This window comes from Xenopus laevis, chromosome 3L (genome assembly GCF_017654675.1).
Source record: "Xenopus laevis strain J_2021 chromosome 3L, Xenopus_laevis_v10.1, whole genome shotgun sequence".
Taxonomy (NCBI): domain Eukaryota; kingdom Metazoa; phylum Chordata; class Amphibia; order Anura; family Pipidae; genus Xenopus; species Xenopus laevis.
In genome coordinates this window covers 40723900-40741120 of record NC_054375.1, presented here as the reverse complement: position 1 = coordinate 40741120, position 17221 = coordinate 40723900, and the positions used below count along the sequence as shown (strand labels likewise).

At 38.8% G+C, this 17221-nt stretch overlaps 1 protein-coding gene across 2 annotated transcripts in view; it reads left to right on the top strand.

Annotated features, from left to right (window-relative positions):
* Nucleotides 1–875: 875 nt before the first annotated feature.
* LOC121401462 (protein KIBRA-like) overlaps nt 876–17221 on the top strand; it is a 20070-nt gene continuing 3724 nt past the window's right edge. Inside the window, exons 1-3 of one of the 2 annotated variants that reach the window (XM_041586165.1) lie at nt 881–1949; nt 6094–6215; nt 8532–8965. In XM_041586165.1, the coding sequence (XP_041442099.1) occupies nt 1830–1949; nt 6094–6215; nt 8532–8598 (309 nt within the window). In that variant the 5' untranslated portion in view covers nt 881–1829 and the 3' untranslated portion in view covers nt 8599–8965. Of the gene's footprint in view, nt 1950–6093; nt 6216–8531; nt 8966–17221 lie in introns of those variants that run through there. The other variant, XM_041586166.1, reaches the window with a different exon arrangement.

The window sequence follows — 17221 nt, the reverse complement described above, 5'->3', positions numbered from 1 at the left end:
GCCAATATCAAAGCAAGGTTCAGGGGTAGCACTTCAGGAAGAATGGAACGTCGGGAAGTACAGGTATGGGATCTGTTATCCAGAAACCCATTATCCAGAAAGCTCAGAATTAGGGAATGACCATCTCCTATAGACTCCATAACATTCGGGCCAAATTCCAAAGTAGTGGATTCAGCACATCGTTACAACAAAACTAAATGGTACGCGTATGGCTGGCTGATCCTGAGGAAGATATAATGGAGTTCATCCCCAAGATGATTACAAAAGTGCAGTAGTGCCAACATGAATCAGCTGTGCTGAAAGTTAAAAGGAACTTAAAGGAGAAGGAATACCATTTTACACTTGGGGGTGCCAAAAGTTACTCATCCCCAAGTGACTACTTTTACTTACCTAACGTTGAGGCACGGATAAAATTTCACTTTTTTCACTAAATCAGAGTGCTGCTGAAATACCTTCTTGAATATGGATTAGAACAGGGCAGACAGAGTCACGGTCGGCACCAGACGCTACAAAAAGCTGTGAGAGTGTTTGTTCAGCACTACCTTGTCTTTGTGGTACTTTTACTTACCTGACACCCAAGGCCGGTACTCCTATCAGCAGAAAATAGCACCGAGTCAGGGTTCTTCTAGCGAGCACCACGGAGAGATCCTCTTCCTGCTTCTTCGGTTTTCAAATTTCCCAGGGCAGACACATGCGCAGTAGAGCGAAATAGCTGGCTTTTTTGTTAAAGTTTGGCTTCTCGCTCTACTGTGCATGTGCAGCCATTAGAAGACCCAAACAAGCAGGATGAAAATCGATCCATGGTGCTCGATAGAAGAACCCTGGGTGACCCCTGTGACAAGTTTGAAATCATGGATCATTGCTGCTATTGACAAGCTGAAACTTTAGGTTCAGTATGTAAAATATGGTATTTTTAGCCACATTTCTTTTTAGGGTTTAGTTCTCCTTTAAGTCTGAAACAAAGCAGTTGTTACAGTCTGACACAGTATTTCCTAGAAAAGCTTCAAGTCAAGGAGCATGCTCAGTAGGGGCGGAAAACTGCTGCTGAGAAATGTATAAGCTAACGGACCAAACATTGAATTCTTCAGAGCCTGGTGGTCAGCATTCCTCATACAAAGCAAATATGAGACCCCCATTAGTTACTTCTAAAATAAGTTTCTTTATTCTTTGAGTATGCAAGGGAAGTACTGGTGACAAATCAGACACAGTTCCAGTGAGAAATGTGGAATTGTCTGGAGAGAGTGGAGAAAACTTACGGAAGAATATTAGGAAAGTAAGACTAAAATAGCAGCTGAAATAACAGCCACAGCGGCCTGTGTAAATATTTGCACAGTAAGATAACGAATGAAAGACGTTGCAGGAATTGAAGATGAGTCCCACACAAAATAAGTGGGGGGGAAAATACTTGTTTATTTATTAAGGGATACGTGAGCGCGAATTTTGAATGAAAAAAGGCTTTTGACTATAATTTTCTTTGGCTGAACATGTGGAGCAGGAGCACTGTCAGTGTCTTTTATTTCAGATGATGCTGTAGGCATACAGGACACAGTGATCAAGACAGACTGAAGATCTACTGGTTATAGTTGGTAGATGGCACACACACACATATATATATATATATTTATATATATACAGATACATAAAAGACAAGGTTTAAAACGACACATTCATCAGGTTTAACAGTCTGTCAAAGTGAAACTGCCTAATATTTTAGCTGATCCAGAGGAAGGCAAAATTTCCTATCTAATGCACTCGGGGTGGGGCTCAGTGTAACTTCTATAGGGAAATCAGATCAGTCCCCTTTTTATAAAGCTAAGCACATTATCCACATGTACTCCAAGGCCAGTCTCCATCGGGGATTCACCAAGCGCCTGGGTGAGAATGAGCTACCTCAGCGGGTGAAGGATGATGACACATTCAAGCTTCTGCTTAGACAAGTGGAGAAACAGGTAAGGAGGAAAAGGTGCTCTTTAAAGAAACAGTTCAGTGTAAAAATAAAAGCTAGTAGTATAGATAGTATTTACATAATAAAAAATGTTTCTAATATAGTTAATTACCCAAAAATGTCACGTATAAAGGCTGGAGTGACTGGATGTCGAACAGAACATTACTTTGTGCTTTTCAGCTCTCTAACTCCGAGTTAGTCAGCAACTTTAAGGGGAGCCACATGGTACATATCTGTTCAGTGAGTTTGCAATTGATCCTCAGCATGCAGCTCAGAATCAAAAACAACAATTATGATCCATGTGCCCCCCCCCACCTCAAGTCACTGATGGGTTATTCGAACCAAAAACCACAGATCGCTATCAGGCGCTGACCAAGAACATCAGGAATCCGGCACAATTATCATCAAAATTCGGCTTTTATTCGCACATAAAAAGGGTGCGCCTGACAGCGATCTGTGGTTTTTGGTTCGGATGTAATAACCGGTGAGGAGTGACCGGCTTATCGCGAGAGCTGCGATCAAGCAGGAAGGCATGTTGGTCCGGGTGAGCTCCGCCATTGACGCTCCGTGAGTAAAACACTGATTGGTTATTGCCTAGTAAACAATCAGTGGAAACCAAGAGAGCTGAAAAGCACAAAGTAGTGTTCTGTATTATGTTACACATCAATCACTCCAGCCTTAATACATTACATTTTTGACTAACTATATTGCAAAATTTTTTATTTTGCACAATTTATCTATTTACCCAGTTTTTATTTTTATGCTGAACAATGCCTTCAACTGTATCCTTGCCCCTGTGACTGTCACATTCATATAAAGAAGATGAACATGTTTATTAGTGCTCAGTTGCACTGGTATATAAGGGATGCGTCTGCCCAGCTGGTGCTACATTACAGACTGCAGGCAGTTACAGCGATGTACAATAAGGATCAATAGACTGCTCTTACATACTTCACCAGCTGTCTTTTACACCTGCGGGTATCCTTCTATTACACAGACCTGAAAGCCACTCAAACTATTTATAAAGCATTAAAGCTTTGCCAGAGGAAGGCAAAAAAAAAAAAAAAACATTTGAAGCCTCTCCAATTTGCATCAGAGGGGGAAAAAAATCCTTCCTGACTCCAAAATGGCAATCGGACTAGTCCATGGATCAACTTGTACTATGAGCTATCTTCCATAACCCTGAATTCCCTCACTTGCTAAATAGCCATCCAACCCATTCTTAAAGCTATCTAATGTATCAGCCTGTACCACTGATTCAGGGAGGGAATTCAGCAATTCTTTTAACCCTTAAAGGAATAGTTCAGCATGAAAATGAAAACTGTGTAAATAGATAAAAAAATGTTTCTAATATAGTTAGTTGGGCAAAAATGTAATGTATAAAGGCTGGAGTGACTGGATGTCTAACATAATAGCCAGAACACTACTTCCTGCTTTTCAGCTCTATAACTCTGAGCTAGTCAGCGATTTGAAGGGGAGCCATATGGTACATTTCTGTTTAGTGAGTTTGCAATTGATCCTCAGCATTCAGCTCAGATTCAAAAACAACAGATATGACCCATGTGGACCCCTTCAAGTTACTGCCTGGTAAACAGGGTAACCAGTCAGTGGAAACCAAGAGAGTTGGAAAGCAGGAAGACATTCAGTCACTCCAGCTACATACATTTTTGCCTAACTAACATTTTTTATTTTGCACAGCCTATCTATTTACCCAGTTTTTATTTTTACACTGAACTGTTCCTTTAAAAAGACCCCTCGGCCCGCCCCCAATCCCCTGTAAACTTAGCTTTTGTCCTGTTTGGAAATCGCCGCGCCGTGGCCCGCCTCCTTTTACGTCATAGCCCCTTTGACATCACACCCACCCCTTTTTGTACCCGCCCCCACCAGCCAGTTAAAAAATTTAGCAATAGGTGGCAACCCTAATAGTCGCCCTGTCGGCTTTTCTGAAGAGGCGTGCCAGCGGCGTTTCGGTAAGTTGTTTTTTAATAAAGACTTTGCGATTTTAATGTTACATATACAGTATCTTGGTGGGTTTTTTTTTTTCATTCTATACAAACGAATTTTTTAAAAAAAATAATTGGCATTGCTGGTCCTTTAAAGGAGAAGCAAACCCAAAAGTTAAAAAACCCTTACCCCCCTACCCTACATAGATCCCTCCTCCTGCCCCCAACTTGTGTTACCCTGTGCAAATACCCCTAAGTCTTTACTTACCCCTCAGTGCAGATTCTGTCCAGTGGAGTTCACGGCAGCCATGTTCTTTTCTTCGGTAATTTTCGGAATGAGACCAGCGGAGTGGCGCATTTGCAATTTTCTGTCTCGCGACAACTGCGCATGCGCCGAAACTCATGAAAATTGCTGAAGCGCCCGTCTCATTCCAAAGATTACCGAATCGGCTAAAGATGGCGCTCGTGAACTCCGATGCCTGCATCTGCACCGAGGGGTAAGTATAAAGTAAGGGGCATTTGCCCGTAGTAACACTTAGGCTGGGGGAGGGGGTCTATGTAGGGTAGGGGGAGGGGTTTTTAACTTTTGGGTTTGCTTCTCCTTTAAGTGACACCTGTCTAACTCACTTTACTGGTATATGCAGGGAATGCCAATGGGAGCAAATATTGATGCTTTCTTATACAAAGAGGTCTGTGGATCTTGTGGGCTAGCTGATGCCTCAAGATACCTGTGCCTGCTGTTTTGATAAAACATTTACATATGTAGTGGTGTTGTGGCTGGGAAAACACTAGCAGGACGGTAAATATCTCCCAGAGACCCAGCTTATGAGCAGAATAACTGACGCTGTGAGTGAGTCATACCCTGGGGAAGTGATGTCACTACGTAGGGGGAGGGGGGCTCTCTGCTCAGGGGTAAAGCAGGAAGTGGGTGTGTGTGAGAGACTGCTGTGAAGGAATATACTCCTGCGCTAATTGCTTTGGAGCTTGAGGCGATAAACCATACTGTTCTTTTGAACAAAGTGTGTCATTTCTTGTTACCAATACGTTACTATGCTCTGCAAAACTCTGCTGTGAATAAAGCATTCAGTTTGCCTGGATATCATTGACCTTCTGCTGTGAAATATATGTCCCATACCTGTATATATTAAATACATGGTGGTCTGTCTGGAGAATGAAAACAACACTGGTTTAAAGTGAACTATGTTAACTAATTATCTACGACTAGCAGGTTATAGAATGGCTAATTCTAAGCAACTTTTCACCTTCATTATTTTTTATAGTTGACTGCATCTAAAAACACATGCTCTGCAAGGCCACAACTGTATGGCTTTTGCCATTTTACATTACGCGTCTTAATATGCAGACCCTCTCCTTTGCATATTCCAGTCTCTTAATCAAATCAATGTGTGGTTGCTAGGGTAACTTGGACCCTAGCAACCAGATTGATGAAACTGCCAACTGGAGAGCTGCTAAATAAATAACTCAAAAAACACAAATAATAAAAAATGAAAACCAATAGCCAATTGTCTCAGAATATCACCCTCTACATCCTACTAAACGTTAACTCAAAGGCGAACAACCCCTTTAATTAAACCCTCGTTATATTGTAAATTTGAATTTGGACCCTAGCAACCAGATTGATGAAATTGCCAAGTGTAGAGCTACTGAATTAGATTCTAAATAACCACAAATAATAAATAATTGAAATCCAACTACAAATTGTCTCAGAATATCACTCTCTACATTATAGATGCTGCTGCTGAATTAGAAGCTAAATAACCCTATAACCACAAATAATAAAACATTGAAATCCAACTGCTACTGTAATTGTCTTAGAACATAACTCTATGTCATGCAAAAAGTTAATTTGAAGGTGAAACAAGCCCTTTAATTCAACTGTCATTGTATTGCAAATGTATCTGGGCACTAGCAACCAGACTGATGAAACTGAAGAGCTGCTGAATAAGAAGCTAAATAACCCAAAAACCTAAAAGAATAAATAATTAAGCTATTGTAATATAAACTGATTGTAGTTTTAGCACACAGAGCTCTGTGCTTGATAAAGGAAAGTAAAATAACAAGACATGAATATTCATTCAACTTTTACATGGGTTCATCTTATTGAAATTCATCCTACAAAGGCTTGAATTGGCACTTTCTGTTTTCTCGTTGCACTAATGGTTATTTAACCACTAAACCACCCAGGTACAGAAGATCGAGCAGAAATACGAGATGCAAGCAGATAAGATGATGAGAGCAGCAGCAAAGGATGTGCACAGGTTACGAGGGCAGAGCAGCAAGGAGCCTTTGGAGGTGCAGTCATTCAGGTGAGTCTAATGAAATACACCTATGGGATTTGTATTATGTAAAGTGCTGTATTACTATATGCCTCAGGGTGTTATGCCAGGAGAACCCAGAATGTACACAAGGGATATAAGAGGAATTAAAATAGGCTTTCACTGAAGTTTGGCCCTGCTTATTGTATAGTTCTTTACACCTCTATGCCATGTGCGACTATAAAAATACATTTTAAAAAATAAAGACAAATCAAAAGATTAGGCCAATCTTTAACATACAGGTATGGGACCTGTTATTCAGAATGCTCGGGAAACGGGGGTTTTCCAGAGAATGGATCTTTCTGTAATTTGAATCTTCATACCTTAAGTCTTCTAGAAAATTATGTAAACATTAAATAAATCCAAATAGGCTGGTTTTGCTTCCAATAAGGATTCATTATATGTTAGTCTGGATCAAGTACACTAGATTATTACAGAGAAAAATTAAATCATGTTTAAAAATTTAGATAAAATGGAGTCTATGGGAGATGGAGATTCCGTGAGTCGGAACTTTCTGGATAATGGGTTTCCGGATAACAGATCCCATACCTGTATTAAGAAATGATTTAAAGGTGAAATCCCCTTTTAACTTATTCCAAATAAAACCCTCTCTCCATATATATATATATATATATATATATATATATCTATATATATATATATATATCTATATATATATATATATATATCTATATATATATAATATATATATATATATATATATATATATATATATATATATATATATATATATATATACATCAACACTTGTTTTATTGTTTGAAAAGTCTGTGGTATAATCCTTCTCTACAGTGCAAAACTCCAGGGGTCTGCTGAGACACTGGTCACAGAAGATGCCAACCAGTAGGTCCTCATATTCTTTAGGCTGAGTTCAGGGACCGTCTCACAAGATACTCTATATACAGACTACAGAAGTCGCAATACTAGGATGATTAGTCATTTATTCAGATTTGCATTACATGGCAGCTCAGAAACCAGTGTGCTTTGCAGTAGGAATCATTAATCAGCTCTGAGCACCAACTTCTATGACAGACAAACCTTATTTTCTGCTTGATGATTTTTGAGGACCCCTAAGGCTTGGCGTCTCACGCTGAGCACATGCAGTGCCACTGACACTCACAAAAAGTTCAGCCCGTGTTGACAACTTGCCTGGATCATAACAGTTGTGGGACTAATTAACTTGTGTTTAACGGGGACATCCATGGTTGGATGGGCTCCCATGACTAAAAAGGTGGCTAACAGGCTTTTCCTGTGAAAAATAGCCATCTTACAAAGTGATGCGTTTAACCAGACTTTAGTAAAGCAGCTTTCACAAGAATGTCATAGTAGAAGCTGGAATGTACAAGCCTACACCTCAATGTTCCAGTCCCTAACTGGCACAGTTAACCAGGGTCCTACCCCAAAAAACGATCTACTTGTCAGTGCCACAGCTTCCCTTTCCTGACTTTCCTGACTGACTCTCACCAATTTTCCTAATTTCGACATCCTCCTACCTAGTCTGGCTCTGAAGTCCGTCCTGCCTGTTGACCTTCATAGGCTAAAGAGGGAGTCTGTTGCTCCTCACTGCCTTACAACCTTAAGGGTTGGTGCCACCTGCTGACTGAACTAAATATTACCTTAAAGGAGAAGGAAAGGTTAAAAAAAAGTAAGCTTTTTAGAAAGGTCTATATAAATATACCAGTAAACCCTCAAAGTAATGCTGCTCTGAGTCCTCTGAGTAAAAAAGGATTTCTTTCCTTCTATTGTGTATACATGGACTTCTGTATCAGACTTCCTTCTTTCAGCTTAAACCTCTAGGGCTTGTGCTTGGACTTGAGCATGCTCAGTTTGCTCCTCTCCCCCTCCCTCCTTCCCTCCCTGCTGTAATCTGAGCCCGGAGCTATGAGTGGGCAGGATGAGACTCAAGCAGGAAGTTATGTTACACCAAGCTAATATGGCAGCTGCTATCGTAAACAAACAAAACGAGAGCTTCTAGAACTGTTTACTTATAAAAGATAAAGCATTCTACAGAAAAAATATAGTGGTATAGCTTGCACTTTTGTGGTTAATATATTGCCAATAATCTGCCTCAGTAGCTTTCCTTCTTCTTAACTATTTACATGAATTAAGTCTATATTTCACCTTCTTACATCTGGACTGGTAGAGCAAGTTCCAGGGGCAGCTCTCTTCAGCCCCTAACAAAGTGCTCTCTGAGGCAAGGTTTTCACTTTTCCCAATCAGAGAAATTGCAATGGTAAAATCTGTTATATGTGCAGCTCCAATTCATGCATTTGTTTTGTGTTTCAGAGAGAAGATGGCATTTTTCACTCGGCCAAGAACGAACATACCTACACTCACAGCAGATGATGTTTAATAATCACCATAAAGTATTTTATGTTCTATATTTTTTCGGTTCTGAGCACCACGGCAAAGGAAATGCAGCCTGGTGAAGCTGAAAATGTAATTGTGTGGTGTAATGAAGTTACAGAGTTTCATGTCACTTATATTTTGCATTGCAATAACCAGCAGAGTAACACTGGCTTGAGGTACGACAACACAAGTGGACATTTTTATTTTTATCGTCGTGATTACAAAACCAGCATTCCTTTTCCACGTCTGTATAGCTTGTATATTTAGAGCTGTATTTTCAAATGAACCATTTCAGATGTTGTGTGTGTGCAAAGTATAACTTTTGTACAGTCCGCTTCAGAGATTTGTAATGCAATAAAATTCTATTAAAATGGGCTACTAGAAAAAAGGAATAATTCACGCAACTTTTTGGACATTAACTATTTTGTATCGGATGTTTTAGCAAATTCGTGCTATATTCATAAATGCTAAATAGACAATTTTATGATATAATACAGTTTGGAATATATTTTGAAATGCACTTACCACATTGTGGCCCCCATGGAAAGACAAATGAAGAAAAAAAATCAGTTACCGGTTCCTTAAATTGGTCTAAAATATTATGTGATGAACATTTTAGTGGTGCCTAGTTACGGTCAAATGCAATTTTTGGTAATAAAAGCTTATTTTCAATCCGTGTTTGAATGTGACTTTCTGTTCTGCTGGCATGGGTGGATTCTAGGATTTGGGGTTATAGTTGCCAGATGGCTAATAAGTACAGTAAGCAGTGGTGGAACAAGAAGTTTGTGCACCCCATTGTGCACAGACACAAAAAAGAAAAATGGCAGTGCACCCAAACATCTAGGAGACCACACGTGCTTTTATATATAGCGAAACACATTTTATTTCCCATTCTGTACACTTTGTTTGGATTTTATCTTCACTCTCCTATGTAATTAAATGGGTATTTCACCTTTACCTTAACTTGTAGTGTGTTCTAGAATGTCCCATTTTAGCAATGTTTCTTTTATAGTTGAATTATTTGCCCAGCTCCTTCCAACTTTCAGATGGGAGTCACTGACCCCCTTCAGCTGAAAACCCTTCAGCTACAACTTTATTGTTATTGAAACTTTTAATTACTTATCTCTATATTCAGGCCCTCATTTCCCAGTCTTTTATTTAGTCCAGTGCTTGGTTGCATTGATCCCTTACAACCAGTTAGCTGCCAAATTTAAAAACCATAACAAAACAAAAACATATTGCAAATTGTCTCAGAATATCTATCTCCGCCATCATACGGAGGGGGTTATTTACTAAACTCCGAAAGCAAAAATCATGAAAAATTTGTGATTTTTTTTTTTTATAAAATCTAAAATCATAATTTTTTTGGAATTTATTAAACCCTGAGGATGGAAAAGTCCGAATCTGAAAATCTGGCATCTCATACCTGTCCAGGTTGCATATAAGTCAATGATTTTTTGATGTGCGCTGGGCTTTTGTGCAATACCCCGAAGTTTTCGTAGTTTTCAGTTGAAAATTCCGAAAAAAAATTTGTGAAAATCAGATGAAAAAATTGTGAAAATCTGATATTTTTTTCCCGCAGAGCAAATTTTCAGGAAAATGTAATAATAAATAAGCGTAGAAAAACCAGAGCAGATTTGATCGGAGTTTGTAGCAGAAAATATTGAGATAAATTCAGACTTTGATAAATAACCCCCCCTCAAGTTCATTTAAAGATGAATTGCCCCTTTCTGTTTCCCTTCCTTTGGGCACGGTGGACCCATCAAACCTGCAATCAAATGGAAAGAACAAATACAGTATTTAGAGACAAGCTCCCTGCACACGCCACCTTTTCTACTACACCTCAGGTAGGTCCAGATTGAGAATTAAAATAGGGCCCTGGCATTTCAGGTACACAGAGGCCCAATCAGCCCACTCAGAGGCCCAAACAGCCCCCACCAGCCCACTAAATACTGACTTTCTATGGCACCTTATGGCAGCCCCTCTGGCATTTGCCAGACCCCACAGATTGCCAGTCCGGGCCTGACCTCAGGGTATTCCACCAAAGACAAACAAAATCCATAAAACAAGAGACAAATACAATTAAAACATTTAGAATTGTACTGTCTTCTACAGAATAAACCTCCCAGTAAATCCCCCAGAGTTCCCCACAACTGCCACTGTGCTAGTAGTGCCTGCCCACAGCATTGCATGTGGCATTACAAAACACAGGCTTCTAGTGGGCCAGATCAGTGCAGAGATGCCTACTAAAGGGCACACTGACTGCACGATGCACACAAAGTATCAGTAAGCATTGGATAAGTGTCGTTCTGAGGTTCTGCCTTGTGAGCCTAGGAAGGGGTTTCAAGTTCATTGTAGTCGAAACTTGTTTAATGTATTTTAAAATATTGACATTGTTTTTGTGTCTGCTGGGGAAGAGTGCTGTTAGTTGCTTCTTGTTGCAGGAATGCTGTTCTTTGGCAGGCACTCAAAAAATGGTCAGGATGGAAAGCAAGACACATGGGGGCAAATTCACTAAGCGCTGAAGCGCCGAACGCTAGCGTCAATTCGCTAGTGTTGGGCATTTTCGTTACTTCGTAAATTCACTAACGAACGCTGGGCGTAGATTCGCTTAGTGTTACTTCGCACCCTTACGCCTTGCGAATTTCCGCTACGGACGTAACTACGCAAATTCCACTAACGCGCGCACGTGTAATCTGAACGCTACCTTTTACGCTTAGACTAGATAGCGCAATAGAGTAGATAGGGATTGCTTCCAAAAAAGTTTCAAATTTTTTCTAAGTCCCAAAAAAACGCTGGCGTGTTTTCTATATTATGGGTGATAGGCTAAAAAAGATCGAGAGTTTTTTTGGGGCTCCCCTCCTTCCCACCTACATTTCCTAACTCATGACAACTTAACTATACAGTGGGCACATGTGTTTTGAAGGTTTCCCAGGCATTTGTAGTGATTCTATGTATTCCTCCATTGAAATTTGAATTTGGCGCCGTATGCAAATTAACCTTCGCTATCGTAACTTCGCTTCACTTAGCGAATCAACGCTAGCGCAACTTCGCAACCTTACGCTACCCCTGTGCGCAACTTCGGAGTTTAGTGAATTTGCGGAGCGCTGGCGAAACTACGCCTGGCGAAGTGCGGCAAAGCGCGGCGAAGTTGCGCCTGGCACAACTACGAATCTTAGTGAATTTGCCCCATGGAGTTTAACAATGTATTTTAGGCTGCTTGCCGGAAAGTTCAACACTCCACCAACGATTACCAATGGCATCTCTTGCGGCTCTTTAAAAGTGTGTCAGCAGGTATTGACTGAATCCTTATGCAACCATAAATGTCTGGAGGTATTCATCTTTTGTCTCACTAAAATATATATTTTATTTCACCTTCAACAATATGTTTGAGCTTAAACCAAATTATTATGACAAATCTCAGCATAATAGGGCACCCATTAACTTGGCTCTGAACAGCTGAAGGGAATAGGAGGAAAAAATAGTTCGAATTTTCTAAGTTTTTTTTTTGCGCTTACTGCTCGACCACGAATGGGCTACTTCATCTGTGACATCGATACGATTCGAACTAAAAATCGTATCGACCATTTCGAAGTCTAGAACCAGTTACTGTCTCGACCCTCCTAGTTTCGCCACCTAAAACCTCGACCGATTAGTCGGGTGACCATGTAGCCTATGTGGGAAGGTGCCATAGGCTCTTCTTATTGTTTTTTTGAGACGAAGAAAAATACGTATCGATTGATGGATTAAAAATCTTTCGTTTCGAATCCGTTTCGAATTGCCGGTTAAATCCTTTCGACTTCGATATTGGAAGTTTTGACAGGATTTACATTCGGCCAGTAACGAATATCGAGGGTTATTTAACCCTCGATCTTGGCTGACTCCTTAGATGGCTGTCAACATAATAATAGACAAACCTATGCTGGCTATACACACATAAAGTGTGAGTTGAGTAGATCGTAAGTTTCTACTAGGGCCTGGACAAGATAGATAATAGCGCGTGTGGAGGTATAAATTCACTTTCACTGTGTGTCCTTTACGGAGACATTCCCTAGCTTGTTTATAGCGCGCGTATAAGAAGAGAGAATGGTAGTTTGAGTGTGGTGTAGTATAAAATAGGGACACACCAACATCACTATTTTTATGATTTGGCCCAGCTATACTTTTCCTAATATATAGAACCAAATGAGCGAGAATCCGAAACCCTAATGTTGTTTGGGGCAAAAGAGGAAAGAGAACCACATGCTGCGAATGTGCGTAAAAAAATTTTGACTCCCTTATTCTGTGTGGTGGAGAGGGTTTGGTGGGGGCGTCTAGTGATAGATCGCGTCTCTCGGTAGTGCTTAATACCTTACTTGAAAAAGGTGTGATGCACAACTGGAAAAAAGAATAACGAACCCTTACGCTTCAACACCGCTCTCCATCGCCGCCTCATAATAGAGAGCTTAAGTTTATTTCGTCGGACGCTGCAATATTCTATGGCGTCTGTGTGTATACCGGACACGCGATTGCGCTCGGGACATTATAACTTTCAACCCAGGGATGAGCGTGTTATCTTATATATAGAGAAAGAATAACTGGCCGTGTGGGGAGTTGGTTTTTATTGTGGAAGTATACAAATGCGTGGTGCGACTCCGCGAATAAGAATAACATAGACATGGGAAGATCGGTCATGTATATATGTCCTGATTATATTATTTGCCCTTTTACCGCGGCTAAAAACATCGTCGTTATTGTCTCAAACATTCTTTAAAATTCATAAGTAAGAGGGCCGCGCAAAACTTTAACACGCTTGACACGTTTCGTGGACTTAAACCACTTCGGTCATAAGCAAAGCATGAACTGCCTAGCTGCTTGCGTGCTTTCAATGTGCAACGGCCTAAAAGAACAAATGAAAATAGCACCAGGACAACACACCTCCCTTTTCACTCTCCATCTGTTATGCCTCATTATGTAAGGTTTTTTTGCCCCTGGGTTAATTCTTCAGAACAGTGATAAAATCAGGCCCAGTCTGTAGCATTAGCAAGTATATTGTCAATTATTAATTTTCTATTCATATGGGTGTGGTATATTCTCAGCAGCCTATCCACTTATTTAGTACATCATTTCACATCGTCACTGCCCCAGTGCAGCTTACAATCCATTGCCACCATTGCATTTACACAAGACACCATTGGCCAGTGGGATTTCCAAACTGTCAAAATGATGTAAATAATCACGCTGTGTGGCTTTGGTAGAAAATTCTTGCAAGATCCAATTCAAGAACTAAACTCATATTTGAAGTTTATTGCTTAGTAAAAGGACACTTTTCTCTGAAATGTGGGTCAAGTGTCAGAGGACATATACAGTTGAAATGTTGCCAGCTGGGCTGTAAATGATGATCTCTTCTTTGAATTGCTGATGAGACAATCATTTATTTTTACTTCCTGAATCCATGTTTGCTTTTCAATCCAGTGTTTTGAAGCAGACCCTTGTTATTAGTTGGCTTTCTATTTCTTACTTACCAGTTTCTTATTTACATGTTCATTGCACCTGCTAGTACCTCCGGATTAAGCAGACTAGATGGGTTCTATCACAGCAACCAAGAGTGGACAGCATCACAACAAATAGCAATTCTAGTTATTGACATCATCACAATCTCTTGTGTGAGCATCATCACAATAAACAGCAGGCCATTGCTGACATAATCCACAAACTACGAAGGCTTGCTCTTAAGCCTGATTTGACTGAGAGATCATTGTTATTAGAAATCCTCAACAAGAACACATAACAACATGTTTATTTCTGCTTAAGATATACTGCTCTTTTTTACCTAATACTTGAAAATTCTTAGCATCAAAATAACAACAATTTTATACACATGGTATACGTTTATATATATTTTATTAAGAATTATTTTATAAGCAGAAAAAAATAAAACCAGGGTCTAGCCCTATAGTATAGAGATGTTTAGGATATAGTACATTATAGCTTTTAGCCCTGTTGGCATGTATGAAATGGATTTAAGCATACAGGTATGGAACCTGCTTTTTGATTCCAGGAATTTCTTCGGGCCTTTTTTATTTGTTTTTCTAAGTGACTGGGTTTTTCCAGATAACGGATCTTTCCTGTAATTTGGGTCGTTCCTGCCTAAGTTCTAATTAGAATTCATTTTAAACATTTAAATAACCCAATAGGGCTGGTTTCTGCTTCCGAATAAGGATTACATTAATATCTTGGGACAGCAATTATAAATTATTCATCATGGTACACCAAGTGGAATCCGAAAATTATTTGCATTCAAGCGTTAAGGCTCAATGATACATTTTTCAATTATATATATATATATATATATATATATATATATATATATATAAGTGAATATATATAATTTTAAGTATCATATATGGAAAAAAAATAAAAAAATACCCTACTCAATCTTGCTTAATCAACAAAATTCCTTTATTTACGGTTACCTCAATCCGACGTCTTCCTTGAAAAACAGCGCCCTAATGTGGCCTGAAACGTTCGGATTTGATGTATCTCGCGCCATAATAAAGAATTTTATTTGCATTAACAAAGAATTGGAGGTGTGGGTCTTTTCAACAAAACTCTAGCCTTAAATTTGACCCTGCACCTTCATATATATCAATGGAAGACTCCGGTCTTTTTGGTGTGGCTGCGCTTACCAATAAAATAGTTATATCTATATTATAATATTATATACTATTATTTTAGAAGTATATATTATATGATATTATATATTATCATATATTCATATATATATATATATATATTCTGCAAGAGCAGCACATCACTCGCTAAAGAAAAGCAAAAAAGCCCAGGTTTCTGCCACAAAATAGTCAATGTTCAGCCAAGAAGAGACAGAGCAACTCATGCGACTTCTGTGTTAAAACTTCAATTGGTGTAAATCAATGTTTCGTCCTACACATGAGGACCTTTATAACACATCACAAAACAGTTTCCCGCATAACAATATAACAACTTATTTCAAGCTGGTTTTGATTTGGGGATACTCTATTATTTTAAAAGGTGTTTTAGCATTTGAGTTGCTATTGCCTACTGTCAATAAAAATTTGAGATTTGTATTTTTTGCGGGGGATTTCTATGCCTTGTTCATATGGTTTACCAATATACCACCCTCTGGGTTTGACTACCAGTGGAGAGGTTGGTTATAGGTTTTAGCCGTGATCTCTTTCAATTTAACAGCCGGCAAAAATACTAAATAGTGATCATTCTTGTATTCATTTTTACACACATATTTGCTACAGTATATGTATTATATATGAGTATATTTAGTCTGTGGGCTTTTTTTTATATTAGGCATGTAATATCTACTTAGTTTATCCACACTTGTTCTGGCAGCCAAATAGAAGCTGTGGTTTAGAACTGCTATTTTGCTTGTCTGTAGATGTACAAACCCTTGGCTGGGGAAAAAGAGAAATAACTGATTTACTTTCAAACTTGGCTAAACAAAGCAGAAGATAAAGTATTTTAGTAATATGGTTCCTTTAGCCGAACGATTCAAGGACTCTACACCTTTTTTTGTTGTTGCTACATAACAAATTCTTCATTTTCTTCTGTAACAAATCCTTGAAATGATTTTATTTTTTATTGGGTTAGTGGAACAGAAAGTACTGTATTATTAACTGTCATAGCTTACTAAGGTTGGAATACGTTGGAAAAATAGAGTCAATGTAAGCCTGTTATTGAGAATATAGATGTTTTAGTCACTTACAGTAGTTACGCCTAATATACAGCTATCCAGCAAGATATTATACAATGGAAATCGTGAATTATTGCCTTTCTTTATGATGGTTTTTTTTTTCTCTCTCCATAACCACTTAAGATATCTTTTTCTCTTGTCATTTCAGAATCATTTGGCAAATAATTCAAACAATTGGTCCATCCAATACTATATATGACAAAATCTTTAGATTCGCTTATTTTATCAGATTCAAACGCGCATCCAACATGAAACGGATCAGTACTTTTCTTGTTTCTGTAAGAATAAAAGAGCTGATTTATTTTGAAAACAGGCAGTTGATACACAGCTTGAATCGAACCGGATTTTCCTAACATCTCTATACTCTCGGCAAATTTGCCCATTACAGATATACTTCTATTTATTGCCACTGCTTTACACTTATGGCAGTGAGTAATTCGTAGGTGACAACAATTATTTATTAAATGAAGAGTATCTGGACTATATTAGCTTTTTAGAATTCTAAGACGTCTGATTATCAGAGCACATAATGTGCGTGATTTCATGAACAACCAAAATTCTTAATCTCTCTCTCTCTCTTGGCTTGTGTGACGACCATCTGTTTTTTAGTCTGTCCGCTGCGCCACATAGAAAGGAGATGAGCACACAATAACGGACCTTTCGCCTTTATTCAAATCAGTTATACTCTCTAAGTAATATTATTGGCCTGTTATTGCCAGTCATTCTGTTCTAAAAATCTTTCGTTGTTGCCATTATATCTATATGCTTTCATTTCTCATGATATCTTGTCGTTTAAGATACTAATTCATATAGTCCTATCTGTCATTTATACTTAATTACCCCTATAAACTGCTACCAATGAACTATAGTTTCATGTATATTCTTGTTAATCTCTCTCTTC